The 27,485-nt window shown below is 39.4% G+C and overlaps 1 protein-coding gene across 2 annotated transcripts in view; it reads left to right on the top strand.

Moving 5' to 3' along the window:
* RSPRY1 (ring finger and SPRY domain containing 1) overlaps positions 1–27,485 on the top strand; it is a 47,356-nt gene that overhangs the window by 10,808 nt on the left and 9,063 nt on the right. For both annotated transcript variants that reach the window (XM_007167556.2, XM_057535034.1), the window contains exons 2-13: positions 3,029–3,533; positions 8,329–8,381; positions 9,398–9,510; positions 10,907–11,033; positions 11,835–11,893; positions 13,806–13,872; positions 14,817–14,948; positions 15,845–15,960; positions 16,904–17,047; positions 22,522–22,633; positions 26,880–26,982; positions 27,333–27,485. In XM_007167556.2, coding sequence (XP_007167618.1) covers positions 3,184–3,533; positions 8,329–8,381; positions 9,398–9,510; positions 10,907–11,033; positions 11,835–11,893; positions 13,806–13,872; positions 14,817–14,948; positions 15,845–15,960; positions 16,904–17,047; positions 22,522–22,633; positions 26,880–26,982; positions 27,333–27,485 — 1,529 coding nt within the window. In that variant the 5' untranslated portion in view covers positions 3,029–3,183. The remainder of the gene's footprint in view (positions 1–3,028; positions 3,534–8,328; positions 8,382–9,397; positions 9,511–10,906; positions 11,034–11,834; positions 11,894–13,805; positions 13,873–14,816; positions 14,949–15,844; positions 15,961–16,903; positions 17,048–22,521; positions 22,634–26,879; positions 26,983–27,332) is intronic.

The raw sequence follows: 27,485 nt of genomic DNA, 5'->3' as shown, positions 1-27,485 counted from the left end.
AATAGGTGTGGAAACAGATTCATGAAGCTTTTAGCAGGGGTTACCTCCAGGAAGGGAACGGGCTATGAAGAAAGCCTTTCAGAAAAGAGCAAAAGACCTTTACAGCATTTAGGTCTTAAAACGAACATGTATTCACTTTTTATGTTTTTTGTTTTTGTTTGCTTGTTTGGGCCGCATTTCGGCATGTGGGATCTTAGTTCCCTGACCAGGGATTGAACCAGTGCCCCCTGCAGTGGAAGCACAGAGTCTTAGCCACTGGACCACCAGCGAATTCCCTCTCACTTTTTATTTTTTAAAAATCACCAAATGTAAAATAGATAGCTAGTGGGAAGCAGCCGCATAGTACAGGGAGATCAGCTCAGTGCTTTGTGACCACCTAGAGGTGGGATAGGGAGGGTGGGAGGGAGACGCAAGAGGGAGGAGATATGGGGATGTATGTATATGTATAGCTGATTCACTTTGTTGTAAAGCAGAAACTAACACACCATTGTAAAACAATTATACTCCAATAAAGATGTTTAAAAAAAAATCAATGGACGTTGTAAAGCAACTATACTCCAATAAAAATTAATTTAAAAAAATCAATGGATGAAAAAATTTTAATCTAATAATTTAAGATTTCAATGAAGTGACATTAGCTAGGCTACTGCCCAGTGGCAGACCTGCCAGAAACCTTGGATTCTTACCTCCTGTCATCCAAATTGTTACAGCAGTGCCTTCTCTGTGAAGTTTCTTGTGAGAAGGGCCAATGCATCATTTTTTTTTTTTTAACCTAATGCTTGCTGTCTTTGAGATTTTACCACTTTTTTTTTTTAAATTTTATTTGGTTGTGCCGGGTCTTAGTTGCAGCTCTCAGGCTCCTTAGTTGTGACATGCGAACTCTTAGATGCGGCATGCATGTGGGATCTAGTTCCCTGACCAGGGATTGAACCCGAGTCCCTTGCATTGGGAGCATGGAGTCTTATCCACTGTACCACCAGGGAAGTTCCAAAGCATCACTTCTTAAATGTTCCTTTTTGGTCTTTCTCAGAAACCAGCATAATTTATAAGATCAACAGAAATTTATACCAAGGACCCTTTAAAAGGGTTATTTCTGATTTCTGTCTCCTTTTAAGCATTGAAATCTCTTGGTTATCTACCCTCTGGAGGGAATTATATACCCTGGTCCCTGCAGTGATGGGAATGGTATGGTATTACTTCCACTCTTTGCTGTTTTAGAATGTGTTCTCTTTCGTTTATTTATTTATTTTAAATTTATTTTTGGCTGTGCCACACGGCTTGCAGGATCTCAGTCCCCCAACCAGGGATTGAACCTGGGCCACAGCAGTGAAAGCGCCGAATCCTAACCCCTAGACCACCAGGGAATTCCCACTGTGTTCTCTTTTAAAAGGTTATTTTCAGCTGAATCCTTGCATCATATTCCTACCTATACTTTAGTCACATCCTTTAAAGTACAACCTCCAAATTTTGAAGACAGCCTGACTATTTTGGGAGAACCAGGAACATCTGTGGTATTGCTTGGCTCAGCCATTGCTGTCTTGGTAGTCTGGAGGGAGATAATGTCTATCCATTGCCTCTCCTCTCTCCTCTCCTTCCCTCCCTCCCTTACCCTGTCCCTCCCCCTCTCTACATATTAGATTAGATTAAATATTATATATATATTTTTTCCCTTCCATTTTTCCCCTATGAGCAGTAATTAGACTGGGAAAATATTTAAAAGAATTTACTACAAATCTGTCCAAAATAACAAATAAGTTTTCTCTTGCTTCTGATCCCACTAAATTATTTTATTTATATCTATTTCTGAGCCAGTGCTTAAGATATGAGGATGTAATTGTAAATAGCCAAATGTTGAGTAGAGACTACCAGTCTCTAATCCTTATGTACCAGTCTCTAATCCTTATGTGTCTGTTTGTGTCCTTATGGGTCCTAGTCTTCAGGTCTCAACATGATTTTTTACTTTTTGCTACCAGCCCCACGTTAGTCTCCTGCTTCCAAATCTTTACTTCTTTTTACACGTAACCAGATTTCCTCAGCTTAATGAAGAGCTGGCTCTATCATTAGACTTTTTTTTTTTTTTATGATAAACATGCTGTGTGGGATGAGAATGGCCATCCACAAATTCCTGGAGGGTGGGGACTGTACCTTGTTCATCTTTATTCTCCCAGTGCCAGCCAGGTGCCTGATATGAGGTGCTCAGACAAAGATCATTGATGCATCCCTGTTCTTAACTTTGTAGCAGTTGTGTGCAACAAACTTATCATTGTGAAAATGTAACCTTGTGATATATATTTACCTTCCCCAAAACAGAGTCTTGCTTACATAACAGAAAAACTTTGTAACTACTTATATGATTTCTGTAAATTCTCAAGAGTGCCTCCAGATGGGAAGTCTATGTAGTTTGGGTAATTTAAACAGAACACTCTATCCTTTTATTATTCTTGTTATAAAGTGGGTGCTATCACGTTGGTATCATAACTATTTTTTTCTGTTCTTTTTTTAAACTTTTTATTTTATATTGGAGTATAGCAGATCAACAACATTGTTACAGTTTCAGGTGTACAGCAAAGCGACTCAGCCATACATATACATGTAGCCATCCTTCCCCATGTAGACAAACATCTGTAATTAGATATTTTTATTTGAAACATATTAAAATTTCTCATACACTTAAATTAAGAAAGGAGACAATTTTTTTTTAATCCACAAAAGGAGCCCTTAAAACAGTTGTACACGTTCTTCTCATGTATTTCTGTATCGATAGAGATTTTTTTTAAAAAAATCTATGGTAACTCCTATGGTTTACAAGGATATAGTTTAGCAATCAACTTTATACTATAATGATAGAAAGGAATCACTGGTTGTTAACTCTTATATAAAGACACCTCTTTGCGTCAGAAACCTATAAAAATAACCAAAGATGATTCTTCATTGTAATCCTAATATCTATAATATCACACTAAGAAAGTTTGAGTAATTGAGTAGGCAAGAATCTTTTATTCATTTTCCTTGTCATTTTTTCTTTTAGAACTGCCACTGGATGACTAGGATTCCTTGTAATTGATAATGTTGGAGATCAACTCTGCAACTTTCTTCAGCATTCAGTTGTTAAAAACAAATAGGATGAAGGTTCCTCAAATCCAGATTATGACAACAGTACTTGGAAAACTGAAAACTATCTAAATGATTATCTTTGGTTGGGCTGTGTTCTTAGCGAGCAGAAGCCTTGGCCAGGGTCTGCTGTTGACTCTTGAGGAGCACATAGCCCGCTTCCTGGGGACTAGAGGTGCCACTGCTACCATGGGTAATTCCTGTATCTGCCGAGACGACAGTGGAGCAGAAGACAGCGTTGACACCCAGCAGCAGCAGGCCGATAACAGTGCAGTACCCACTGCTGACATGAGGAGCCAACCCCGGGACCCTGTTCGGCCACCAAGGAGGGGCCGAGGACCTCACGAGCCAAGGAGAAAGAAACAAAATGTAGACGGGCTAGTGCTGGACACACTGGCAGTCATACGGACTCTTGTAGATAAGTAAGTATCTGGCTCACGGTCACCTCCTATCTAATGAAAAGCCTTCTGCCAGGAACCATAACTTTTGGACTCCTTCGGTTCATTAGGATATATTTGCCAAGGCTTGTTGCTCATAGGGCAAGGGGAGAATATTTTATTTCTCCTCTTATGGCAGAGTAAATTATAAGGTTTGATGTTTTTACTTGCTAACATCTACACTGGTCGGGAAATGTGTAAACATTTCTGTAGCAGAAAACACTATTTAAAGCTATGATCTTTATTAGGGAACGTAGTCAGTATGGAGTGAGTTTGTGTTGAAGTTACAAGAGGTAATGGTTTCACGAAGACTCACTCTTATCTTGCTTGACTATCTACTCCACTGACCAGAGATTCAAGATGAGTTGTTTTACCAAGAGCATAGCTGCATGCAACTTCTGTTGGCAATGGAAGGACTTAGGTCAAGGAGAGTTTTCATCCTCCTCCCTCTTTTTTACCCCTTAGTTGGCCCTCTTAGATCCATTTGGGAAGCTTGTAAATTAAAAGAAACTGCAGGACACACCTGTACTTGTTTTGTTTTCCCCTCTGCTTTGTCTAAGTACGAAATCCCAGATTGAATAACAGTGAAATTAAAGGGCATTGTTCAAGTTGAAAAAAATATTTTAACTTAACCCTATAGCACAGTAGTTAGGAGTAAGTTTTAGAACCATGGTGGACAAAGGTTCAGATTCTAGCCCAGCCCCTTAACTAGCTATATGACACTGAGTAAATTACTTCTTTTAAGCCTCAGATTCCTCATCTATAAAAGGAGAATAATACCTTTCTTACAAGGATTATCATGATAAAATATATATAAAGCATCTAGTATGGTGCCTTGCATGTTAACAATTGCTCAAAAGAAGACTATTTTTTTAAAAGTTCTATCTGGGTTCTTTTTGCTTCAGGGTCAGCTAGTATTATATATTTAAGTATCTAAATATTTGATAATCACATTTATAAAAACACAGTTTTGTTTATTCCTGAGAAAGTATAGCATAAAGCAAGGTATACCTGTGCATATTATTCTGAGGTATTTTTTTTCCTCATAGAAATAGATTTATTTTGCATATTTTTCTATCTGCCATAGAGCATGCTGGGGGAAGGTAGTTCTTAACAAATATTCACCATAACCAATTCAGAAAGGCCTTCCTAAGTTTACTAAAACCTGCCTTTGAAGTAGTTCTGGTACCTGAATTAATTTAATGTAATCTTTATATGTTTGTGGGAAATATCTATTGAATATAAATCTATGCCATTTACATCCTCTAAATTCAAGCAAGGGTCTAGAAGCTGTTATGTAAAGTTTCTTCATGGTGACATTTAAAACGTGCTGTGAAATTGTAATGAAAAGTTGTCCTTCCCAAATAAGGAAGTAAACCACAGCAGTGTTATTTAAGCCCATTGGAAAAACAGGTACAGAATAGACTTTGCTGTATTTTTTAAAAGGGTGATTAAGAGAGTGTGGGGGCAAAGTAGGAGGAGCTTTATTTCCAAGCTTCAGGAGAATATTACAAATTATAAGAGAACTTGTTGCTAAAGCACATAATCCACTTATGTGAGGCAAGTAGTGTACACTTGAATAACAGCCTAACTTTTACCTTAAACCTGTTTGTACTGAATTATAGTTAAAACTCTTCTGAGAATGGAAAACTTAGGCAGATGCAGAGCAAGTATGAAGGGACATGTTGGAGAATATAATGGCAAAATGGGGTTCAGACAGTTTGTAAACATAGTTACATAGTTTATTTTTTTTTAACTGCTAAAGAAAAGAATTTCTTAACCTGTGAAGTTTATAAGGCTATTAAAACTAAACATAAAAGACAGGAATGGATAAAGAAGATGTGGCACATATATACAATGGAATATTACTCAGCCATAAAAAGAAACAAAATGGAGTTGTTTGTAGTGAGGTGGATGGAGTTAGAGTCTGTCATACAGAGTGAAGTAAGTCAGAAAGAGAAAAACAAATACAGTATGCTAACACATATATATGGAATCTAAGGGAAAAAAAAAAGATCATGAAGAACCTAGTGGCAAGACGGGAATAAAGACACAGACCTACTAGAGAATGGACTTGAGGATATGGGGAGGGGGAAGGGTAAGATGTGACAAAGTGAGAGAGTGGCATGGACATATATACACTATCAAACGTAAAATAGATAGCTAGTGGGAAGCAACCGCAAAGCACAGGGAGATCAGCTCTGTGCGTTGTGACCACCTAGAGGGGTGGGATAGGGAGGGTGGGAGGGAGGGAGATGCAAGAGGGAAGAGATATGGGAACATATGTATATGTATAACTGATTCACTTTGTTATAAAGCAGAAACTAACACACCATTGTAAAGCAATTATACTCCAATAAAGATGTTAAAAAAAACCATAAAAAAAAAAGGACAGATGGGCTTAGTAAGAATATATGTAAAAGGGTGTATGCAGATATCACAATTATAAAATGACCTATATTTATTGTTCTCCTCCCTCCTTGTTACTTAGGAGAGGATAACCTTGATTTGAGAGGACAGTACAGTTCTTAATGGCATAGTGAGAGACCTGCTATAGGAAATACACTTGAAGTACACTTACTTTAAAATCATTTTGAAGTTTGATTATTTGCTTTTTTTTTTTTTGGTAGTAACTTTACCCTCAGATTGCTAATGGTATTAATGTTATTCTCATGACTTTGGAATTTTAATTTGCAGGCTCCTCCTGATGGAAGTTTTTTTCCTCAGTGTGTGTGTGTGTGTGTGTGTGTGTGTGTGTGTGTGTGTGTGTGTGTGTGTGTGTGTGTGTGTGTGTGTGTGTGTGTCTGTTTTCCCTGTCTTTTTCTCCCTTTCTCTCTGTCACCTTTGTTGTCTCCGTCTGGGTCTCAGGGACCTTCAGTCCACAGCTGAACCTAAAAGTGGTGGTTCTGAGTTCCCATCCCACTGTAAGAAACCCAGGTCCTGCTGCATGGCTTTCTCTGCCTTTTTCTGTCACCGGAGACTTGCAGGTTTATACCGGTTGCAGCTCAGATTATCATTCAGAGCTTTGCAACTCCTTTCACTGAGAACGGTACCCTGTTCCCACTTTATTTGGTGAGTCTGCTCCATCACTTGCACAGGTGGGGTTTTGGTCCCCATTACCTGCCTTGCAGGCATAAAGCTCCTGGTGACCTCTGTCTAGTTCCTGACCCAGAGCCCAGTAGTCTTATGACTTTAGCTTTTGCCTCCCACCGGAAGTTTCTGCACTATTTCTGTTCCACAAAGAATTTTATCTTGTTTTTTTGAGTGTAGGGATGTGTATGTCCTTTTAAGTGTGTCTGTATAGAATTCAAGTGCTCATATTCCTTATTGGTCACTGACCTTGTCATATTTTTATTAGTTTGCCCTTCTTCCCTAATCCCATTGTCCTTTTTACCACCCACCTCCAAATATCAGTAGGTAATCATTCTACTGAATTTAAGGTATGTTCTTCCAATATGCCTGGCATATGTTTGTTTATGTCTGTATAGGAAGTTTATAAATATTGTTTTGTGTATGATTTTAAAATTTTACATAACAGAGAAGTCTCTTTGGTTTTAACTTCTCTCAACATTATATTTGAGACCTGTGTTGCTGTATATAAAGCTACAACTGCTTCTGACTGCTACAGAGTATTCCTTTATATGCTCAAAAGTACTATATTTTGTTATCATATAATCTGGTGACAGTCACTTAGGTTACTACTTCTAAATTTTTTGTTCCTACAAATAGCATTGCAGCAAATAACCTCATATGCACCTGTGCAATAATTTCTCTAGCATTGTTGAGTATATGCATACTAATTTCATTATTGCCAGATTGCCCCAGAGCAACGTTTGTATCAGTTAGTTATATCATTTAAGACAATTCTTTTAAATAAGAATTTTCCCTTATTATGAAAAGGCACAGGATGTGTCCAACACCGGGACCTAATGAGTACCTGAAATGAATTTAGTAATTCGCATATTGCAAGGTTATTCTGAGGATTAAAAGATGGAAGACAATAGTTTTTGTTTTTGTTTTTTTCACAGTGAAACAGAGAGCCACGATATGTAAACAAATAAGCAGTGAATATACTCCTTAAATAATTAGATTATCATTGTTTGATGGGAAATATTTCATTCATTATTAAAAGTTCCCTTAAAGCACCTCTTTGGATTCCTGAGATCACAGTTTGAAAATCCACTGAATTAAGGGGAAAATGCCATTTTAGAGCAGTGTCTAGAAGATTAAGTAGCTCCTTAATTAAGTTTGGTTTCTTTTTCTTCTAACACCATTTTATGAAGTTTAAGCACATAGTGATATTTACCAGAAGAACACTTAAAAATGAAGATGTTACGTAGGCCCTTGCTTCTGTAAGTCCTCATTTGGGATTGTCATCTCCCTTCCTGGTGATTCTTTGAGGTACATATGAGGAAGATGATGTTGGCCTCCCTGGCTTGTCTCTATTGGCATGGGGCCACTAGAGGTAAAGCTGAAAGTGGGCTCTGGGCTCCAGTATTAGTCCCGTGCTTTGACTTCAGGCTACATGGTGGTCCTTTCATGTGCCCTTGTGCCCATTTTATTTGTGGGTCATCATAGACAGTAACCTTGGAAATGAGCACACGTGGTGTGCGTTTGTCCTTATAGATTATAGCTCTGGTTGTCTCCTCCATCTCTTTCTCTACGCTCACTCATGTACATTTCTTTCTCTTCCTACCCCCACACTTCCAGTTTGAACTTTTATTTGAAATTGTCATTTCTTATTTCTTCAAGTTTGATGTATTGAATGTTTGTTTTTCAGTGATCAGGAACCTCCCTATTCAATGATTACATTGCACGAAATGGCAGAAACAGGTATTTTTAAAGTTCTTTAAAATACTTCCTAATTAATGATCTTGAAGAAGTGTAGCCACTTTTTTTTTTTTTAATAAAAGACTTCAAAAATACTTAACACACATGATGAAGAAAAAATCCCTTAGTCTATGGAAATTTTCTTGTATGAGGACAATAATTAATAAGCACTGTATTGTATCCTGAGTATATGCTGCATATTTCAGTAATGGTCTTATCTCACTAAAATTATTAAAATAAAATTATTTTTGGCATTGACAGATCTTCGACTATAACTCTTCTAGAATGGGGAGGATAATTTTTTTGTCCCTCAATTTCCTAAATGTCATTCTGAAAATAGAGCCAACTGTTTCAGATACTTAATCTTCTCAGTTAACTCCTATGTCATAAATAAGATGCTGGAAACTACTTAATCATAATTTGAGAACCCAGAACCATAGCTTAAATTTTCTTCAAATAAAGATACCCCCTGGGGCTTCCCTGGTGGCGCAGTGGTTGAGAATCTGCCTGCCAATGCAGGGGACACGGGTTCGAGCCCTGGTCTGGGAAGATCCCACATGCCACGGAGCAACTGGGCCCATGAGCCACAATTACTGAGCCTGCGCGTCTGGAGCCTGTGCTCCGCAACAGGAGAGGCCGCGATGGTGAGAGGCCCGCGCACCGCGATGAAGAGTGGTCCCCACTTGCCGCAACTAGAGAAAGTCCTCGCACAGAAACGAAGACTCAACACAGTCATAAATAAATAAATAAATAAATAAAAGAACGTGAATTTCTTTAAAAAAAAAAAGATACCCCCAAATCACCAGACTCCTGTAAGTTAGGATTCTGTGTCTCTACTGTGATGGCTAGCAATTGATGACCATGTCCATGCCAAATACTAGCTGCTTAAAAGCTATAGGATGTTTCCATTTTCCAAGAGTGTTTCTATTTTAATGTGAAGTCATCTTGTGTTGTAAGTTATGTATTTTCACATTTTTAAAATATGGCTCCATCGTATAATCTTCTTGATTTGCTCCTAGATGAAGGATGGTTGGACGTTGTCCAGTCTTTAATTAGAGTTATTCCATTGGAAGATCCACTGGGACCAGCTGTTATAACATTATTACTAGATGAATGTCCATTGCCCACTAAAGTAAGTTAATACTTATCTTTTATGAAACTGACATCTACGCTTAAACACAGGGTGAATGACCACAAAGAACATTTGATATAATGCATTTCTTTTTATATATTTTGGGTCTGATTTATTTAATATTAATTTCATTATGTAAACTTGTTTTTTATTACTAATAAATTGCTATATCCTCTTTCTGTCAAGAGCTTACTCTAAAACTTTAGTTTAAAATTTTAAAAATGTTAAAAATGGAAGCATTTATATCTGAAATGGCAATCTTTGAAACTAGAAAAGAATGTTCAGTTGCTGAGCTGATTTTCTTATCTCTCTCCAAACAATTTCCTCATAACAAAAGTTTTTTAAACATTTTCTATTAAGAGAAAACACTGTTATACCAAAAGCACTTTTGAGTCTTAAACATATTAAATATTGGCATAACTTTGATTATCCCTTATGTAGAACGAAAGTATCTAACTTACATTGCCTTATTCCATATGGTCTATGGAATCCTTTTTTAAAAATTTTGGATTCTGGCATCTTTCATTTGTTTAAGCCTCAGACATTTGGGCCTAACATGGAAAACATGGACAGAGGGAAAAGTCTTTGGCCTTGTCACTGGTGAATTGACCTTTGCCTAGTCTTTTAAAGTCTTTGCCTTTAAAATTCTGGTGATATTTGTTCTTGATTGATAAAAAAAAATTTTGTAAGAAACTTTTTACTTCAGTATCACTAGGCCCTATTGTTATCAATCATACTGGCATTTGGGTGGATTTAGTCTGTTTAACGACTCAAGTATATAGCATATATTTGATAAAACTGGTACATTTTGAATGAAATGGAATCTAGCAATTCATTTAAGAAAACTTCCAGGTTGATCAAATAATATTTCCCATCAATAATGGTATCCTGGGCTTCCCTGGTGGCGCAGTGGTTGAGAATCTGCCTGCTAATGCAGGGGACACGGGTTCGAGCCCTGGTCTGGGAAGATCCCACATGCCACGGAGCAGCTGGGCCCGTGAGCCACAATTGCTGAGCCTGCGCGTCTGGAGCCTGTGCCCCGCGACGGGAGGGGCCACGATAGAGAAAGGCCCGCGCACCGCGATGAAGAGCGGTCCCCGCACCGCGATGAAGAGTGGCCCCCGCTTGCCGCAACTGGAGAAAGCCCTCGCACGAACCGAAGACCCAACACAGCCAAAAATAAATAAATAAATAAATAAATAAATAAAATCAAGTAAAACTTTAAAAAAAAAAAAAAAAAAAATAATGGTATCCTGTGGCTATATTATATCATTTTTGTATGGTCATTCTGAGTTAATTTAACACATTGTTATTGCTTTTGTGTCAGAGAATTACCTTGAGAAAAAAAACCTAAGTAATATATTTATCAAATCCGTTTGTACATTTTTGTTTTTAGGATGCACTCCAGAAATTGACTGAAATTCTCAACTTAAATGGAGAAGTAGCTTGCCAGGACTCAGGTCATCCTGCCAAACACAGGAACACATCTGCAGTCCTAGGCTGCTTGGCTGAGAAACTAGCAGGTAACTCTGGGAAGCTCCACCAAAGAAGATCTTAAGTTGTTTAACATCAAGGGGAAGATGGCACTGCAGGTCTTTGATCAAACCTGCTTTACCAGAAAGAAGTGTCTCTAAAAAAATAAAATAAAATTGAGCAACAGGGCCTAACTGGAAAAAAATTACTCAAGGCCACAGAGGTAAATGCAAACTAATTTAGCTTTGAGGACTTTCAGAGGGAAATTTAAAAGAAAAAGTTTTCCTTATTTGCTTTAAAATTAAAAATAAGAGAAAAGGCTAAGCTCATAAGATAAATAAAGATTGTATGTAATATATAATATACATATACACACACTTTATAAAGTTTAGCTAGGCAATAGAGACATATTCGGTAGGGGAAGAAGAAAAGGAACTTTAAATTGGAGCAATTCCTGAGAAGACAAGCAGATTTTTTACTTGTTTGTGAATGTTACCCATTTTAGGAAAGTTAACATCAAAGTATAGGTGAATAACCCAGCTAGTTGTATCATTTATGGTGGAAGAAACAATGGATTAGAAATCAAAGCATGGGTACTGGTTCAGCCTCTGCCATGTGCTCCCCAAGTGCCCTGGAGTAAGTCACTTCAGGAGTGTGTCTCAGGAGTGGGCTCAGTTGCTCAACTGTGAAATGGGGATAGTACTATTCCCTACCTTAAGCAGGAGACTTGAATAAGATAATGCACATGAGAGTACTTTGTAAAAGAGCTCTACAATTTTATTGGTATTAGTTACAAATTCAAAATAATGTAACACATTTAATTATATCCAGTGTTTGTTGTATTCCTCTAGGTCCTGCAAGTATAGGTTTACTTAGCCCAGGAATACTGGAATATTTGCTACAGTGTCTGGTAAGTGAGACATCAAAGCTAGTTATTCTTAGTCATCTAGAATTGTGCATTTTTCTAAAATTGCCCACTTAGCCACTGGCACAGAGAATGGGATCAGCTATAAATTTTATTTGCAGGTGTTTCCTGAGTGTTTATCTATTCCTTCCTGTGTTTAAAAAAAAGTAAGGGCAGGATAGGAATTTATTGCAAGCAAAAACAGCTGAGTTGGTCTGGTTTTAAATTTAGTCATAAGATAGGTGCTATGATTGGCTTTTTTGTGTGTGCGTCCTTAGAGTCTGCCAAATGGTAGTAGGAACCTCCACAGTGGGAACAAAATTACACGGCATTCCAAGCCAGGAAACTGTGAGGTCAGGTTCCCAGTGTATATAAATCTCTGTTCCTCCATCCCTCCCACCACTACTGCTCTTAAAACTATTGTTGATTATTTGATATATCGTCTGGGAAGCTTGTGGTTTGCCAAGGCTGTGCTATCGGATCTCTCACACTGCTTGACTGCAGTCTTGACTGGCCTGTGTTTTTTAAAGTTATTTTTGCAGGCCTGCTGTGCGTTGGCCTTTTTTCAAAATCTGAAAGACCCTATTTTTCAGGACCTATATGATATGTACTTAAAACACTTGACACTATGCTAAGTAAGCACTGTAGGGGTACAGAAGTAGTCTAATAGTCCTTTGCCCTCAAGCAGTTTCCTGGTTAGGGGAACAAAACTACTCAGACAAGACAGTTAGCCTCCATTTTATGACAGGATATGATCAAGGGCAAAATAGCTTCCTTCAGACCAAGTGCCAAGGGATCTGAGAAGGTGGTTGGGAGGTGGGAGAAACGGGTGGAGGAGGCTGGGAGTCATGGGAGGCAGACTTCCTGGTGAAGGTGGAACCTCAGCTGGGTCACACCACAGGGCTAGGATTTGATTGTGCACACAGGAGGAAGGAGGGGGTTTCTTGGCTAAGGGCACATCACCGGCAGAAGCCCAGAGCCAGAAATGGCCATGTTCCCAGCATATTACGGAGAATTATCGGATCAGAAGACAGTGTTCAGAGACAGGAGGACATAGACTTAGTAGCCAGGTGGGGAGGGCTCAGGGCCTGAGAAACCAGACAGAGGGATTGAGGATGGATGTGGCAAGAAGCAGGGTGCTAAACAGGCTTTGCAGCAGGGAAGGGCGATGGTTACATGAGCTCTGCAGAACCCAGTTGGAAACCAGAAAAGTGAGTGGAAATCATCTGTTGTTCTAGAGCTCTTTCGCAGGCACCTAGCATAGCTGTGGGGAAGGATGGCTGTGAGAAGATACGATGTTAAGCAGATAGACCTTCCTTCAAATGTGAACACATGTGACATGAACTTAAATGTAACTGAAAGAGCTCACTTGTTGCTGTCTCCCACCTACCATCAGCATTTGTAGAATTCCTTTCAGAGAACAGATTGAAAATGAAGCCATGAGTTGTTGATTTCATTATTTATAATTTTGGAACTTGGTAGTGATGAATGGCTCCTTTTAGGGTTCTGAATAAAAAGCCATTTTTAGCTATATTTCTGGGCTTCTGTTTGGCTTGCTTAAAGGAATATAAGAATCAGCATGATTTTATTTAACAAAGCTTTAATATATAAATGTTACTAAGTAAAATAACATAGTACATTTAATAAGATACTTTTGAAATTTCCATATCTATAAACGAACACAGTAACTTCAAGAAAATAATATAAGATTTTAAGAGACTCTATCTTGGTTTATTACTAACAATATTAGCAAATGGATAATCATGGACTTGAATGAGTAAAACTTTTCCTACTGCTCCAAAAAAAAATCTAGCAGACATTGGATAAGAAGAGGAAATTGATAACTTGCTGCCTCCGCAGGACAATGATTTTTTTTCTTGCTTTTTTTTTTTTTTTTTTATCTTTTGTTGTCTTTCAGAAATTACAGTCCCACCCCACAGTCATGCTTTTTGCACTTATCGCACTGGAAAAGTTTGCACAGACAAGTAGGTATAGTGACTTCTTACATTAATGATCTATATTGCTTGTTAAAAATCTTATTTTTCATAGTTACTGGATGAGCTGATGCTTTTGAACCCCATCAAACATGCATACCTTCTGGGGAATTCCCTGGTGGCCTGGTGGTTAGGATTCTGGGCTTTCACTGCTGTGGCCCCAGGTTCAATCCCCGGTTGGGGAACTAAGATCCCTCAAGCCGTGTGGCACAGCCAAATAAATAAATAAGAAGCATGCATACATTCTGACTTGTCTGGGTAAACATCTCAAAGCCAGTAAGATGTAACAGTGACAAAGGCAAGAGTTTTCTCACCTAAAGAATCAAAACTTAATGGTTATGAAGAACCTAGGGGCAGGACAGGAATAAAGACGCAGACGTAGAGAATGGACTTGAGGACACGAGGAGGGGGAAGGGTAAGCTGGGACGAAGCGAGAGAGTGGCATGGACATATATACACTACCAAATGTAAAACAGATAGCTAGTGGGAAGCAGCCACATAGCACAGGGAGATCAGCTTGGTGCTTTGTGACCACCTAGAGGGGTGGGATAGGGAAGGTGGGAGGGAGACGCAAGAGGGAGGAGATATGGGGATATATGTATATGTATAGCTGATTCACTTTGTTATAAAGCAGAAACTAACACACCATTGTAAAGCAATTATACTCCAATAAAGATGTTAAAAAATATATATATATATATATAAAAATATATGTAAAAAGAATCAAAACTTGGTGACCGTGATTACCCACTTTTTATAGCTAAAAATTTAGTGATCATATTGCTACTTTCTAGAAAATAGAGCTCTTGGGCTTTGTCATTATTATAGTTTCCAGATTCTCTAATTGTCTCTCCTCACTCTTACCCTCCATTAATCTACCCAGCAAATCATCCTACTCTTTCATGGTTAATTTAAGGTTTATGTCTTCCCAACAGGTGAAAATAAATTGACTATATCTGAATCCAGTATTAGTGACCGGCTTGTCACATTAGAGTCCTGGGCTGATGATCCTGATTATCTGAAACGTCAAGTTGGTTTCTGTGCCCAGTGGAGCTTAGACAATCTCTGTAAGTAGGAGTTGTCCTTTATTAAAATGCCTGTTTTCATTTCCAAATCCACTTCTTAAATAGGATCACAGGTCTTTATTTTGTGACAGTGTGAGTTTTTCCGTATAAGGTCCTCTACTGGTGGGTTGGCTATATTCTAGCAGTAAAGTATCCTAGGGACTCTTCAGACTATTAGATGGAATGCTTCTAATTGCAGCACTCTCCTGTTCAAAAACTTTTACTGGTCCCCTGTTTCCTCCTGCATCCAGGCTATTAATCAGATGCCACTGTCTAATCAACTCTTTCCAACACAAACTCTTCTCACTGTCCTACAAGCAGTTCCCAATCATTCCTACCCCTGGGCATGTTCCCCTCACTTGGAATTCCCTCTTTACTCTTCTCTCTGTCCCAGCTTTGCTCTTCAAAACTCAAGTCATGTCTTACCTATACCGTGAGAGTTGCTCCCAACTTTTCTTTTTCTCCTCCAAGGGCTGCAAGAACTAAAACTATATTACTGCTCTAACCTCACTCCCCCTCCCACAGGTAGCACTGTGCTAAAGCACAGTTGGACATGTGAGCCCTCTGCTCCTACTGCAACATTATGCGGAGTAGCTCAGTGCCCAGCCTGTGTAGTGCCAGTTAAAGAGTAATTCTGAAAAAGTACCATTTGGATTTTGCTACATGCAAAATAATGACTATAGGGAACAGAAATATAAACCTAGAAGTGCTGCCTTTACTAGCATTTGCTTAATTAATCTTCATATGGCAGTGTAGCAGCAAAGCTAAGGTTATAAGTCTACCAATTCTGCCATTTATGAGCACCTCCACTTCTTAACTAGAATGGCAACTAGCGATGACAGTAGCTTTTTTCTCCACAACAGCCTGCCTTAGAAATGTGCCCACTTTTTCTTTTGCAGTTTTAAAAGAAGGTAGGCAGCTGACCTATGAGAAAGTGGACTTGAATAGCATTAAGGCCATGCTAAATAGCAACGATGTCAGCGAGTACCTGAAGATCTCGCCTCATGGCTTGGAGGTAAAGCTTCCATAGACGGACCATTCTGGGGAGAAAATCTTGTCCTCATTTTCGTGCCCTGGTTCTGAACAAAAGCAATCCTTGCAAAATAGATGGAAATTTTCTACATACTCAAAAAGAGTGTTTAGAGGTAGAAGTGGTGGGAGAGAGCGTGTTTGGGATATTATTTACTCTTTCATATCTCACATGGTCCTATACATATAGTACATGCTATAATGTTTGATTGGTTTAAATATGTATGATTTTCATCTCTGCCATTTTATGCAGTTAAAGGTACAAAGACTAGTGTTTCTAAAAGAGGCCCTTCCCTTTTTAAATCCCTGCATAACCAATTGTATTCAGTCTAGAGCTTCACCTTCTCCCTGTATGTTGAAAATGTTGCTGATTTGGGGGTGAAGGTTAATGAAAGAGCCGCTTATATACAGGAAGGTACCGTTAGGCACTAGACATGTCAAGATTAAAGAGCCATTTGAAGAATGGCTGCACATAGGCTCTTTGATCTTACATCTTGCCAAATGCTTTACGTAGCTTTCTGCTTTAGATTATTTTTAGGTACTCCATCTTATACCCTTCAATATCCTTCTCTCCCTCATCTCCCTCCCTAAGAAGTACAGGTTAAGGCAATGTTTATGCATTTGGAAAAGATTCTACTATAAGAGCAAAGCTCTGTAAGTACTTAAAAGTGAAGCCAGTAGCCTTCACTAATTCTTATTTTGAGGTCTTCCAGTCATTTCAATCTGGAACTCCCTGGAAATTAAACTATAAAATAGAGTGTCCTTCCTTCGGTTTTGTACTTTTTGTCACTGAGAATGCACAGGGAAGAAGACAGTAGTCCACCAGGAGCTTTAATGAGGAAGAATAGATTCCACCTTCTGAGCAGTCGGTTATCTCTGGTGGTCTTCAGGCATTGACGGTGGACTGCCATGCTCTTTGATTTTGCCAGGCTCGCTGTGATGCCTCTTCTTTTGAAAGTGTGCGCTGCACCTTTTGTGTGGATGCTGGGGTGTGGTACTACGAAGTAACAGTGGTCACTTCTGGCGTCATGCAGATCGGCTGGGCCACACGAGACAGCAAATTTCTCAATCATGTGAGTACCTTGGAGACCTGTGCGGATGAGAGCAGCAGCAGTTTTTTTGGCGAGTGGGTGGTGGATACTCATTTTTCAGATAGTTTTGCACAATAATCGTTCCTTGGGCTGAATCACATGGTGCCAAATCCCTAACAGTGGTTTTCTAAGCTGATTTAGAAATAGGAAAACACAGGTGAAATTGCCCCTCAGCTGTTTTTTTCCCTCAAGTTTTAAGTTCATGTTAATCTTCCACCCAGAGTTTAGATGTGCTCTTTTTCCTTTTTTTTTTTTTAATTAACTTATTTATTTTATTTATTTTGTTTTTGGCTGCATTGGGTCTTTGTTGCTGCGCGTGGGCTTTTCTCTAGTTGCAGCAAGGGGGTGCTACTCTTCGTTGGGGTGGCTCCTCTTGCTGTGGAGCATGGGCTCTAGGCGTGCGGGCTTCAGTAGTTGTGGCTCGCAGGCTCTAGAGTGCAGGCACAGTAGCTGTGGCGCACAGGCTTAGTTGCTCCGCGGCATGTGGGATCTTCCCGGACCAGGGCTCGAACCCGTGTCCCCTGCACTGGCAGGCGGATTCTTGACCACTGCGCCACCAGGGAAGCCCCTCTTTTTCTTTTTCGGCTCTGCTCCAGCCCCAGCCACATCTTTGGCTCAGTTTTTATATTGGGTCCAGTGATGGTTTTTACCTTGCGTTTAAGCTTTAGGAACTTTGTAGGAATTCTATTCCTTTCATAAAATACTAAATGTTGTCTTGACTCCTCTTACTTTACTTTTACCTTGTAATTAGTAGGCACATTTGTTTTCAATATTCAGTATTTATCTTTTGCTATACAAAGCTGTAATTTATAAGGGAAAATTAAGTCCACTAGAGGAAGCAGAATTGGGCTGCCTCTACCTGGGTGTGAGAGGTTGGGCTTCTTCGCTTTCCTACAAATGTTAATTTCTTGCCACTTTATACCCTTCTAATGCCCAACCCAATTGGCTTTCTTCTTATAGTCATATTATAAGCTGTTTGGAATTAATCCAGTTTTGATCAGGAATATTTTGTGGACATATGATTTTTACCCTTTGAGCTGGGAAAAGTCCCTTAGATTTTTTTTTTTTATGTTAATCTAAATAATAGCCTCCCATCCCATATGTAAGGTCCTGGGATGGGTTTTAGAAGTGATCCAACAAAATCAAACTAAAACTTGCCTCCCATAAAGCCAGTTTCTAAAGTGCCCTTTCCACAAGGCTGTACAGCATCCTGGAATTGTTCATGGCATTTTACTAAACTCCTTGCTGGAAAGAGACAAATTGGAGGAAGAGGGCACAGGGAGAGGTCAGGTCTGGATTTTTGTCCAGGATGGAAAACTGGACCCCAGTCTGCCATTGCTTTGTTGGGAACCTTCCCTGATGCAGCGCTTCCTAGTCCACTAGGCCTTAATTAAAACCTGGAAGAATGGGGCTTTTTTGTGGCACCGTGTAGTCAGAAGTAAGTGGGTCTGGAGAGCAATGCCAGTTAGTCTTTTAGTGCCCAACTTGGGCACTAACTTAAAGAAGACAGTATCAGTTACACTGACAGCCTGCCCCAAATGATGTCCTCAAGATGATTTTTTAGGACTTAAAAAAAAAAAATCTTAATTTCCAGAGCACCTTCATTTTAGAGCCTATCATCTGATTCCCACAACAGTTTTTACTGTCACAGTTTCCATTTCACAGATGAGAAAACTGAGACTAAGACTGGGACAAAAAGAAACTAGGACTAGAATTCAGTCCCCTTCCTATTCTACAATAGTTGTGTTCTTTGCATTTGAAAGTGGGGAGAGTCTCAGAGAAGTAGCTAGTCTCATTTGGAAGTAAAGATTTGTTCGGGAACTAGAAGAAATGTGGATTCCTCTTGGGAGAAAGCTTCGATATAAAATGTGCCTTTCAGGGCTTCCCTGGTGGCGCAGTGGTTGGGAGTCTGCCTGCCGATGCAGGGGACACGGGTTCAGGCCCTGGTCTGGGAAGATCCTGCGTGCCGCGGAGCAACTCGGCCCGTGAGCCACAATTACTGAGCCTGCGTGTCTGGAGCCTGTGCTCCGCAGCAGGAGAGGCCGCGATGGTGAGAGGCCCGCGCACCGTGATGAAGAGTGGCCCCCGCTTGCCACGGCTGGAGAAAGCCCTCGCACAGAAACGAAGACACAACACAGCCATAAATAAATTAAAAAAAAAAAAAACAAAAAAACTTGACCTTAAAAATAAATAAATAAATAAATAAATAAAATAAAATGTGCCTTTCCTAATTTGGCAGCACACTACAGGTCTGAGTGTAGTATATTTGAGACTGAATGTTGCAGATTGTTTTTTTTTAAATGGCCAATGAAGCTAGATCATTTTATCTGATGGATGAAACTAATTTCTGCCATATAGTTGCAAAAACTTTGGCTTCTCAAGTTAAGAGGCTTAACATACTATCTTCCTACCCTCCAGATTGCTTGATAGACTTAATTTCTTTCTTTAAAAAACAAAAACGAAACATTTTTCCCTGATTCAAGTACTGGTTGGTTAGAAAATGGTGAAGTCCGATGTATCTTTCCCCAAATGTAGGATTTTAATGATGTTGCCATACTTACAACTTTGCTTCACATGGACATTGTTCTGGTGATTCTGAATCTTTTTGCCTGTACAGATAGGGTGTGGTTTTATGGAATAAGTCATTCCTAGGATACACGCAGTTTCTAAAAATTTGAAGTCTGTTCATAGACTTATTTTAACTCCTACTGCTTGGGCTTCGGTTTTGAAAAGATGATCAAAGTGTTGGGCTTGGACATAGATCATTAATCTGAGAAGCTAAAGGATAGTTCTTGTTCAGGTCACTTAGAGAATAGTTATCTTGTATATCTTTATGGGGGTTTGGGAGGAGCAAGTCTACAAGGGTGCATTTGGACTTATCTAAAATATCTTTTGCCTTTTCATGAGCATCCAGCATGTGACAGGTCTTTCACATACTCATCTCTAATCTTTTTGAGAGTCTGGGAAGGTATTATTCTCCCATTTAAAGATGAGAATGAAGTTAAAAGAAATTAATTTAGAAACTTGCCCAAAGTCACCTAGCCTCCAACTGCTGGCGAACAATTCAAACCCTGGTCGAGGCAGCCCGTGCTTCTTTCCCTGTTGAAGCCTCTTGCCATGGAGAAAATGACTCTGCTATCTTAAACAGGAAAAGAATGACTTGGAAGCCTATTGGGGGCTCCCAGACTATTGAGGGGTTTGGGAACCAGACAGGCTCCAAGGCAGCATCAGAGGCCAAGACACAAGAAGTACAACAGCCAGTGTTTTAGGGACCAGGATGCCAACACTGCTGCCACAAAGGTCCTAACCATTCCTCCATGTGGGGTCACAGACACTAGGTGTCTGATGGGAGGGTCCGGTTGGCCAAGGTCACATCTTACCCCTCCATCTCCAGAGCAGGAGGCAGGACACTGCATCTTCATTACATTCCCCATAGCAGGAAGTGGTAGGGATACTGGAGAGCAGAAGAAAAGATGGTGTCCACCACATAGGGAAGGAGTCAGTATATTTCCTAAACAACAAACTATGGATAAACGCTTTTTTGTTGTTTGTTTTTTGTAATGTTGCCATTACTAAAGTATACATGACCAGAAACAGGGGGATCAAAATAATCACCCCAAGTACCAAGCTAGCTACACTGTTCTCTCATTTATCTGCCTCAGCTGATGGAGACCATAGTTATAGTTCTGCTGGGAATATTTTCACATTGAAAGAGGGTGTAGTACATCTGGACTGCTCTTTGGTATGTGAGCTCAAAGGACTTTTTAAAGTTTATCTCTGGGCTTCCCTGGTGGCTCAGTGGTTGGGAATCCGCCTGCCAATGCAGGGGACATGGGTTCGAGCCCTGGTCCGGGAAGATCCCACATGCCATGGAGCAGCTAGGCCCGTGTGCCACAACTACTGAGCCTGTGCTCTGGAGCCCGCGAGCCGCAACTACTGAGCCCAGGCACCACAACTGCTGAAGCCTGCGTGCCTAGAGCCCGTGCTCCGCAACGGGAGAGGCCACCGCAATGGGAAGCCCACGCACCACAACGAGGACCCACTCGCTGCAACTAAAGCCCGTGCACAGCAGCGAGGACCCAATGCAGTCAAAAATAAATAAAATAAATAAATTTAAAAAAAAATAATAAAGTGTATCTCTGCTTAGCAGAGGCACCTACTTCTTAGCCTGTAGAAGTTGATCTGTGGTTAAAATGATTAGAGTTCCCCCTCTGTCTCCAAATGCCACTCTACTGTGAAATTCATCCAGGCATAGAAGACATTGCATGGTAAAGTCTGCTCTTAACCAATTCTTGGTGGCTGGGAATCTTCTAGGAATTTCTTTCAAGTGTTCAGTGGAGGACTTCATAGGACATTAGAAAGGAAAGATAGAAAAGAATTGCTTGCCTTTTGCCTACGCCCCAACACCCACAAATAAAAAATAAGTTTTTACTTATTTGTTCAGGCTTTGAAAGGAATAGCAAGGTGTTTTTTCTAATAGACTGGTGAATATCTTCTCGGCCTTACGCTGAGAACTTATGCAAGTTCATTTAACTCTTGAATAGTCTGAATAGTGCATTCAGAAGCTAATTCAGAAGCCTCACTTTGGAGAACACTCATCCGAGTTCAGTATGTTGTGGTCCGAGTAGTCAAGAAGCATCTTGGAGCCCTTTTTCCAATCTATCGCCTCACTTCATTGTCGCGTAGAATAAGCAGACCATCACCAGGATCTGAGATCTTACTTGGATTCAGCCCACATTTTCAGTGCCTTTCTCCACTAGAATCTTTCACCATTGAGCCTTAAAGATAGCAGTTGTCTGATCTGCATGTTTCCTCTGTATTTTCTATTTTCTTCTTATAAGTGCTCAAAATAATTTCTTAAGATCCCACCTACCCTTTTATGTTAACAATAAAATAATTGTGAAATAATTAAAAGGCAGTAAGTAATAAAAGAAGCTGCCAAGGACCTGTGTGATGTTCAGATATCTCAGAATACCTATTAGCTGATTACCCACTGTAACCTTCTGTTGTCTCCAGTTTTGAAATCTCTGAGCATGTGGGTGTTTTGAAGTGTACTACATGAAAGAAAGGTGTTTGCCCACACCAGCCTTGGAATCAGAAAATTCCAAGGTCCAAACTTGACTTTTTTAGTAACATGTCCCTGGGCAAGCTGGTTGACTTCTCTGAGCCTTATTTCCTCTTAAACTGGAATATAATACCACCAGCCTCAAGGTGGTTCATGAGAATTAAATGAACTAACAGACATGAAACTTGGGAAAAATTTGTTGGTTAAGTCACACTCTATTCTGACTCTATGTCAGAATTTTGGTATCTTCCAAGAACTGTAGGCTCTCTCCCTTCATCCAAAAAGCTTAGAATTCTAGCCACCAGGTTAATGGTTATAAAAGATACACTCTATTTTCTCAGAACACATCAGGCAGAGCCTTGCTAATCTTCTGGGCCCTCTCTCCCTCCAGGAAGGCTACGGCATTGGGGACGACGAATACTCCTGTGCATACGATGGCTGCCGGCAGCTGATTTGGTACAACGCCAGAAGTAAGCCTCACCAACACCCCTGCTGGAAAGAAGGTAGTCATTCCTCTCCATCATGAATTTATTAATTAGGTTAAGACATCTGGTTATGATGAGGCATTTATTATGTTAGGCTTTAAAATCTTTTAATGGAAAAAGAGTAAATGTGAAAAGGGATATTAGCCTCTGTATCCCCTACCATAGATGTGAACCGTACTCTCCTGATAGTCACCTCTGATGGAGCCCTTCCTTTAGCAAAACATTTCAGACTATAAAATTCTTAATTTAGTGGGAAAATGATCATCTTAAGATTAATATGAATTCTAGTTTCCTCTCTGGGTATATGTCTTAAATCAAAGCAGCCGTGGAGATATTGAGGACACTGAAATTGTAATGCCAATAAAATAAGGTTATTTTCAGAGAATCGGCACTATTCAGTGGACACATTCCGGGGCTCTCTAGGGCAGCTTTTAAGGGTGACTTGAGTACTGTTAGTCTCAAACACTTCTGCCCAGCCTCATTTCTCCAGACATCGGGCTCAGGATGCTGCAGGGGCATAGGCTACCAGGACTCTCAATCAAGGCTCTAGGATTTTAGCAAGAATATATCTTATCAACAGCATGATCTTTTTTGCCCCATTCAGTTTTTTTTTCCAACTGCTTTGCAATATCCAACGCCCTAGACCCATGAAAACATTTATTAATGAAAGATTCAAACAGCATAGTTAGAGCCACAGTTGATTTGTTAAACACTTATACCAAAAAATTTACGGTGAGTGTTTTTACCCCCAACTAAATACAGTGAAAACAGGGCTTCCCTGCTTCAGCACCACTGCACTGGAGGGTAGTATTCTCAAGGGGCCTCCTGGTGCACTGCCTTGTTCTGAAGACATAGAGTCATATGGTAGGGGATGGAACCTCTGGAAAAATTTTATTCCCAGCATTGGAGCTAGATGGGGGATATAGCCCAGCTTCTTCTCCAAGCTTCCCTCTCTCTGTTTCCTGCTGCAGTCAGCATTATAGATGTAAACTGAATTTTCAGGCATGCTAAGAGAGCAGGAATTTGACCCTTGCTGTGAGGGGACAGCTTCTCTTAATTAACTAATAGTGTGGAAAGGAAAAAACCTGCAAAGCCGACATAAGCCCTCATTTTAAGGGTTTGCAGGTTAAAGGAACATAACACTTCTTCATTTTTTTTTTTAAATACTTTTCTGATTTTTTTTGTTGTCGTTATAAATTTATTTATTTTTGTCTGCGTTGGGTCTTCCTTGCTGCACACAGGCTTTCTCTAGTTGCAGCGAGCAGGGGCTATTCTTCATTGCGGTGCGCAGCCTTCTCATTGTGGTGGCTCCTCTTGTTGCGGAGCACAGGCTCTAAGCACATGGGCTTCAATAATTGTGGCACGTGGGCTCAGTAGTTGTGGCTCGCGGGCTCTAGACCGCAGACTCAGTAGTTGTGGCGCACTGGTTTAGTTGCTCTGCGGCATGTGGGATCTTCCCTGACCAGGGATGGAACCCGTGTCCCTTGCATTGGCAGGTGGATTCTTAACCACTGCGCCACCAAGGAAGTCCAACACTTCTTCATTTAACAAAGCATAAGATAGAGGCACTGTCTGCAAAGACTGTCTTGTTTGTTTTTTAAATGATTTTTTAAAAGATTTCTTAAGTTTATTACAAAATTTGGAAAATAGGGGTAAAAAGCAAAATGAAACCAAAATCTCATGTAATTCCTCCATCCAGAGGTTTCTTTAAAACACAATCTAGTGTGTATATATAGATATGTATTTTTTTTTATTAATTTACCTTTAAAATAATTTTTAAAATTTTTATTGGAGTATAGTTGATTTACAACGTTGTATTAGTTTCAGGTATACAGCAAAGCAAATCAGTTATACATATACGTATATCCACTCTTTTTTAGATTCTTTTCCCATATAGGCCATTGGAGAGTACTGAGTAGAGTTCCCTGTGCTATACAGTAGGTCCTTATTAGTTATCTATTTTATATATAGTAGTGTGTATGTGTCAATCCCAATCTCCTAATTTGTCCCTCCCCCCGCCCTTACTGCCTGGTAACCATAAGTTTGTTTTCTACATCTATAACTCTATTTCTGTTTTATAGATAAGTTCATTTGTACCCTTACTTTAGACTCCACATATAAGTGATATCATGTAATATTTGTCTTTCTCTGTCTGACTTACATCACTCAGTATGACAATCTCTAGGTCCATCCATATTGCTGCAAATGGCATTATTTCATTCTTTTTTATGGCTGAGTAATATTCCATTGTATATATGCACCACATCTTTTTTATCCATTCCTCTGTTGATGGACATTTAGGTTGCTTCCATGTCCTGACTATTGTAAATAGAGCTGAAATGAACATTGGGATGCATGTATCTTCTCAAATTATGGTTTTCTCCTGATATATGCCCAGGAGTGGGATTGCTGGATCATATGGTAGCTCTATTTTTAGTTTTTTAAGGAACCTCCATACTGTTCTTCATAGTGCCTGTACCAATTTACATTCCCACTGAAAGTGTGGGAAGATTCCCTTTTCTCCCCACCCTCTCCAACATTTATTGTTTGTATATTTTTTGATGATGGCCATTCTAACTGGTGTGAGTTGATACTTCATTGTAGTTTTGATTTGCATTGCTCTAATAATTAGTAATGTTGAGCATCTTTTCATGTGCTTTTTAGCCATATGTATGTCTTCTTTGGAGGAATGTCTATTTAGATCTTCCACCCATTTTTTAATTGGGTTGTTTGTTTTTTTGATATTGAGCTGCATGAGCTGTTTGTATATTTCAGAGATTAATCCCTTGTTGGTTGCTTTGTTTGCAAATATTTTCTCCCATTCTGAGGGTTGTCTTTTCATTTTGTTTATGGTTTCCTTTGCTGTGCAAGAGCTTTTAAGTTTAATTAGGTCCCATTTGTTTGTTTTTATTTTCATTTCTCTAGGAGGTGGATCAAAAAAGATCTTGCTGGGATTTATGTGAAAAAGTGTTCTGCCTATGTTTTCCTCTAAGAGTTTTATAGTATCCGGCCTTACATTTAGGTCTTTAATCCATTTTGAGTTTATTTTTGTGTATGGTGTATATTTTTTGTTGTTACACTTACTATGCCTTGAACAGCTTTCCAGGTTATTAAATAACATTGTTTTTAATGGCTTTTCAATATTCCATTATATACTAGTACTATATTAATCAATGCCTCAAGGTTGGACAGTTACATTTTTGCCTTTTAAAATTATTATTATAAAAAAATTATAAACCATTCTGGATTTTCTCAGGATAAATCCTTAGAAGTGAATCTTCTCTGGCAAAGGGTATACAGAATTTCAAGGCTTTTGCCATATATTGCCAGATTTTCCTCCAGTACCATTGAGTGTCAGTTTTTCTTGTCATCACTTTATAATTTCATGTATTTATCTTTGACTATTTATTTATTTATTTATTTATTTATTTAAATTTATTATTTATTTATTTATTTTTGGCTGCATTGGGTCTTTTTTGCTGCCCTCGGGCTTTCTCTAGTTGCGGTAAACGGGGGCTACTCTTCATTGTGGTGCGAGCACTTCTCATTGCGATGGCTTCTGCTGTTGCGGAGCGAGGGCTCTAAGCGCGCAGGCTTCAGTAGTTGTGGCACGTGGGCTTTTCCCAAACCAGGGATTGAACCCGTGTCCCCTGCGTTGGCAGACAGATTCTTAACCACTGCGCCACCAGGGAAGTCCCTTTGACATTTTAAAAAGCAAAAACTTTATGAGTGAATATGAATGCTTTAAAAAAAAAAACATGTTTGGGGGCAGTTGTTATGTCAGACAGTTTTGTTTTGTTTTGTTTTGTTTTTTTGGCTGTGCCTCACAGCTTGCAGGATCTTAGTTCCCAGACCAGGGATTGAACCCTCACCCTCGGCAGTGAAAGCACGGAGTCCTAACCAGTGGACTGCCGGGGAATTCCCTCTCAGAGAGTTTTAACTCTCACCAGAGAGGCAAAAAAGTTCATGATTTTGATCTTACCATATTTTACTGATCCCAAAATGCACATTTTCCCCACATTTTCACATCTTTGAAATTGGGATGCATCTTACAATTGATGACTTTTCATAGATTAGTTGGCAGCATTTTCCTCTTACTGGTACATCCAAATATTGATGTAAATGGGTCAGATCAGTTGCAGAAGAAGCAAAAACGATGAATATGTTGAGTACAGGGCTATAAAAACAGACTTAATACAGTGACATTAAAACGCTGAGACAGCAGAATCTCCATATCCTAACAGTGTTTCACTTTATCCTCTAGGAGACACAGTAGGATTTCTGTTAGACTTGAATGAAAAGCAAATGATTTTCTTTTTAAATGGCAACCAGCTGCCTCCTGAGAAGCAAGTCTTTTCATCTACTGTGTAAGTACCTTCTCTCAGTCAAAAATTTGAGCAGATGCATGGAATGTACTTTTCTCCAGAAAAAAAAAAACAAACTTTGTCCATTTATGTAGTCAGTTGTGATGAGAAATCACTGTATTTCAAGTAATTGGAGACCCATTTGATCTTACCTAAAACTATCCCAGAGTTTGATATAGGAAGGTAAGAGCAGGATGTTCTCTGGTTCACAGTCCTGTCTAGGTTAATAAACAGAATGTCACCCTTCTTTCTGCTCGGGTATAACTTATTCCCACTTTCTGAACTCCACTTTGTGTAGGAGCTTTATTTTGTTTTTATGAATTCTCTTGACCTCTGTTCATTTTTACTTGTAGATCTGGATTTTTTGCTGCAGCTAGTTTCATGTCATATCAACAATGTGAGTTCAATTTTGGAGCAAAACCATTCAAATATCCACCATCTATGAAATTTAGCACTTTTAATGACTACGCCTTCCTAACAGCTGAAGAGAAAATCATTTTGCCTAG

The sequence above is a fragment of the Balaenoptera acutorostrata genome, chromosome 19 (assembly GCF_949987535.1).
Source record: "Balaenoptera acutorostrata chromosome 19, mBalAcu1.1, whole genome shotgun sequence".
NCBI lineage: Eukaryota > Metazoa > Chordata > Mammalia > Artiodactyla > Balaenopteridae > Balaenoptera > Balaenoptera acutorostrata.
This window is presented reverse-complemented; position numbering and strand designations above follow the sequence as displayed.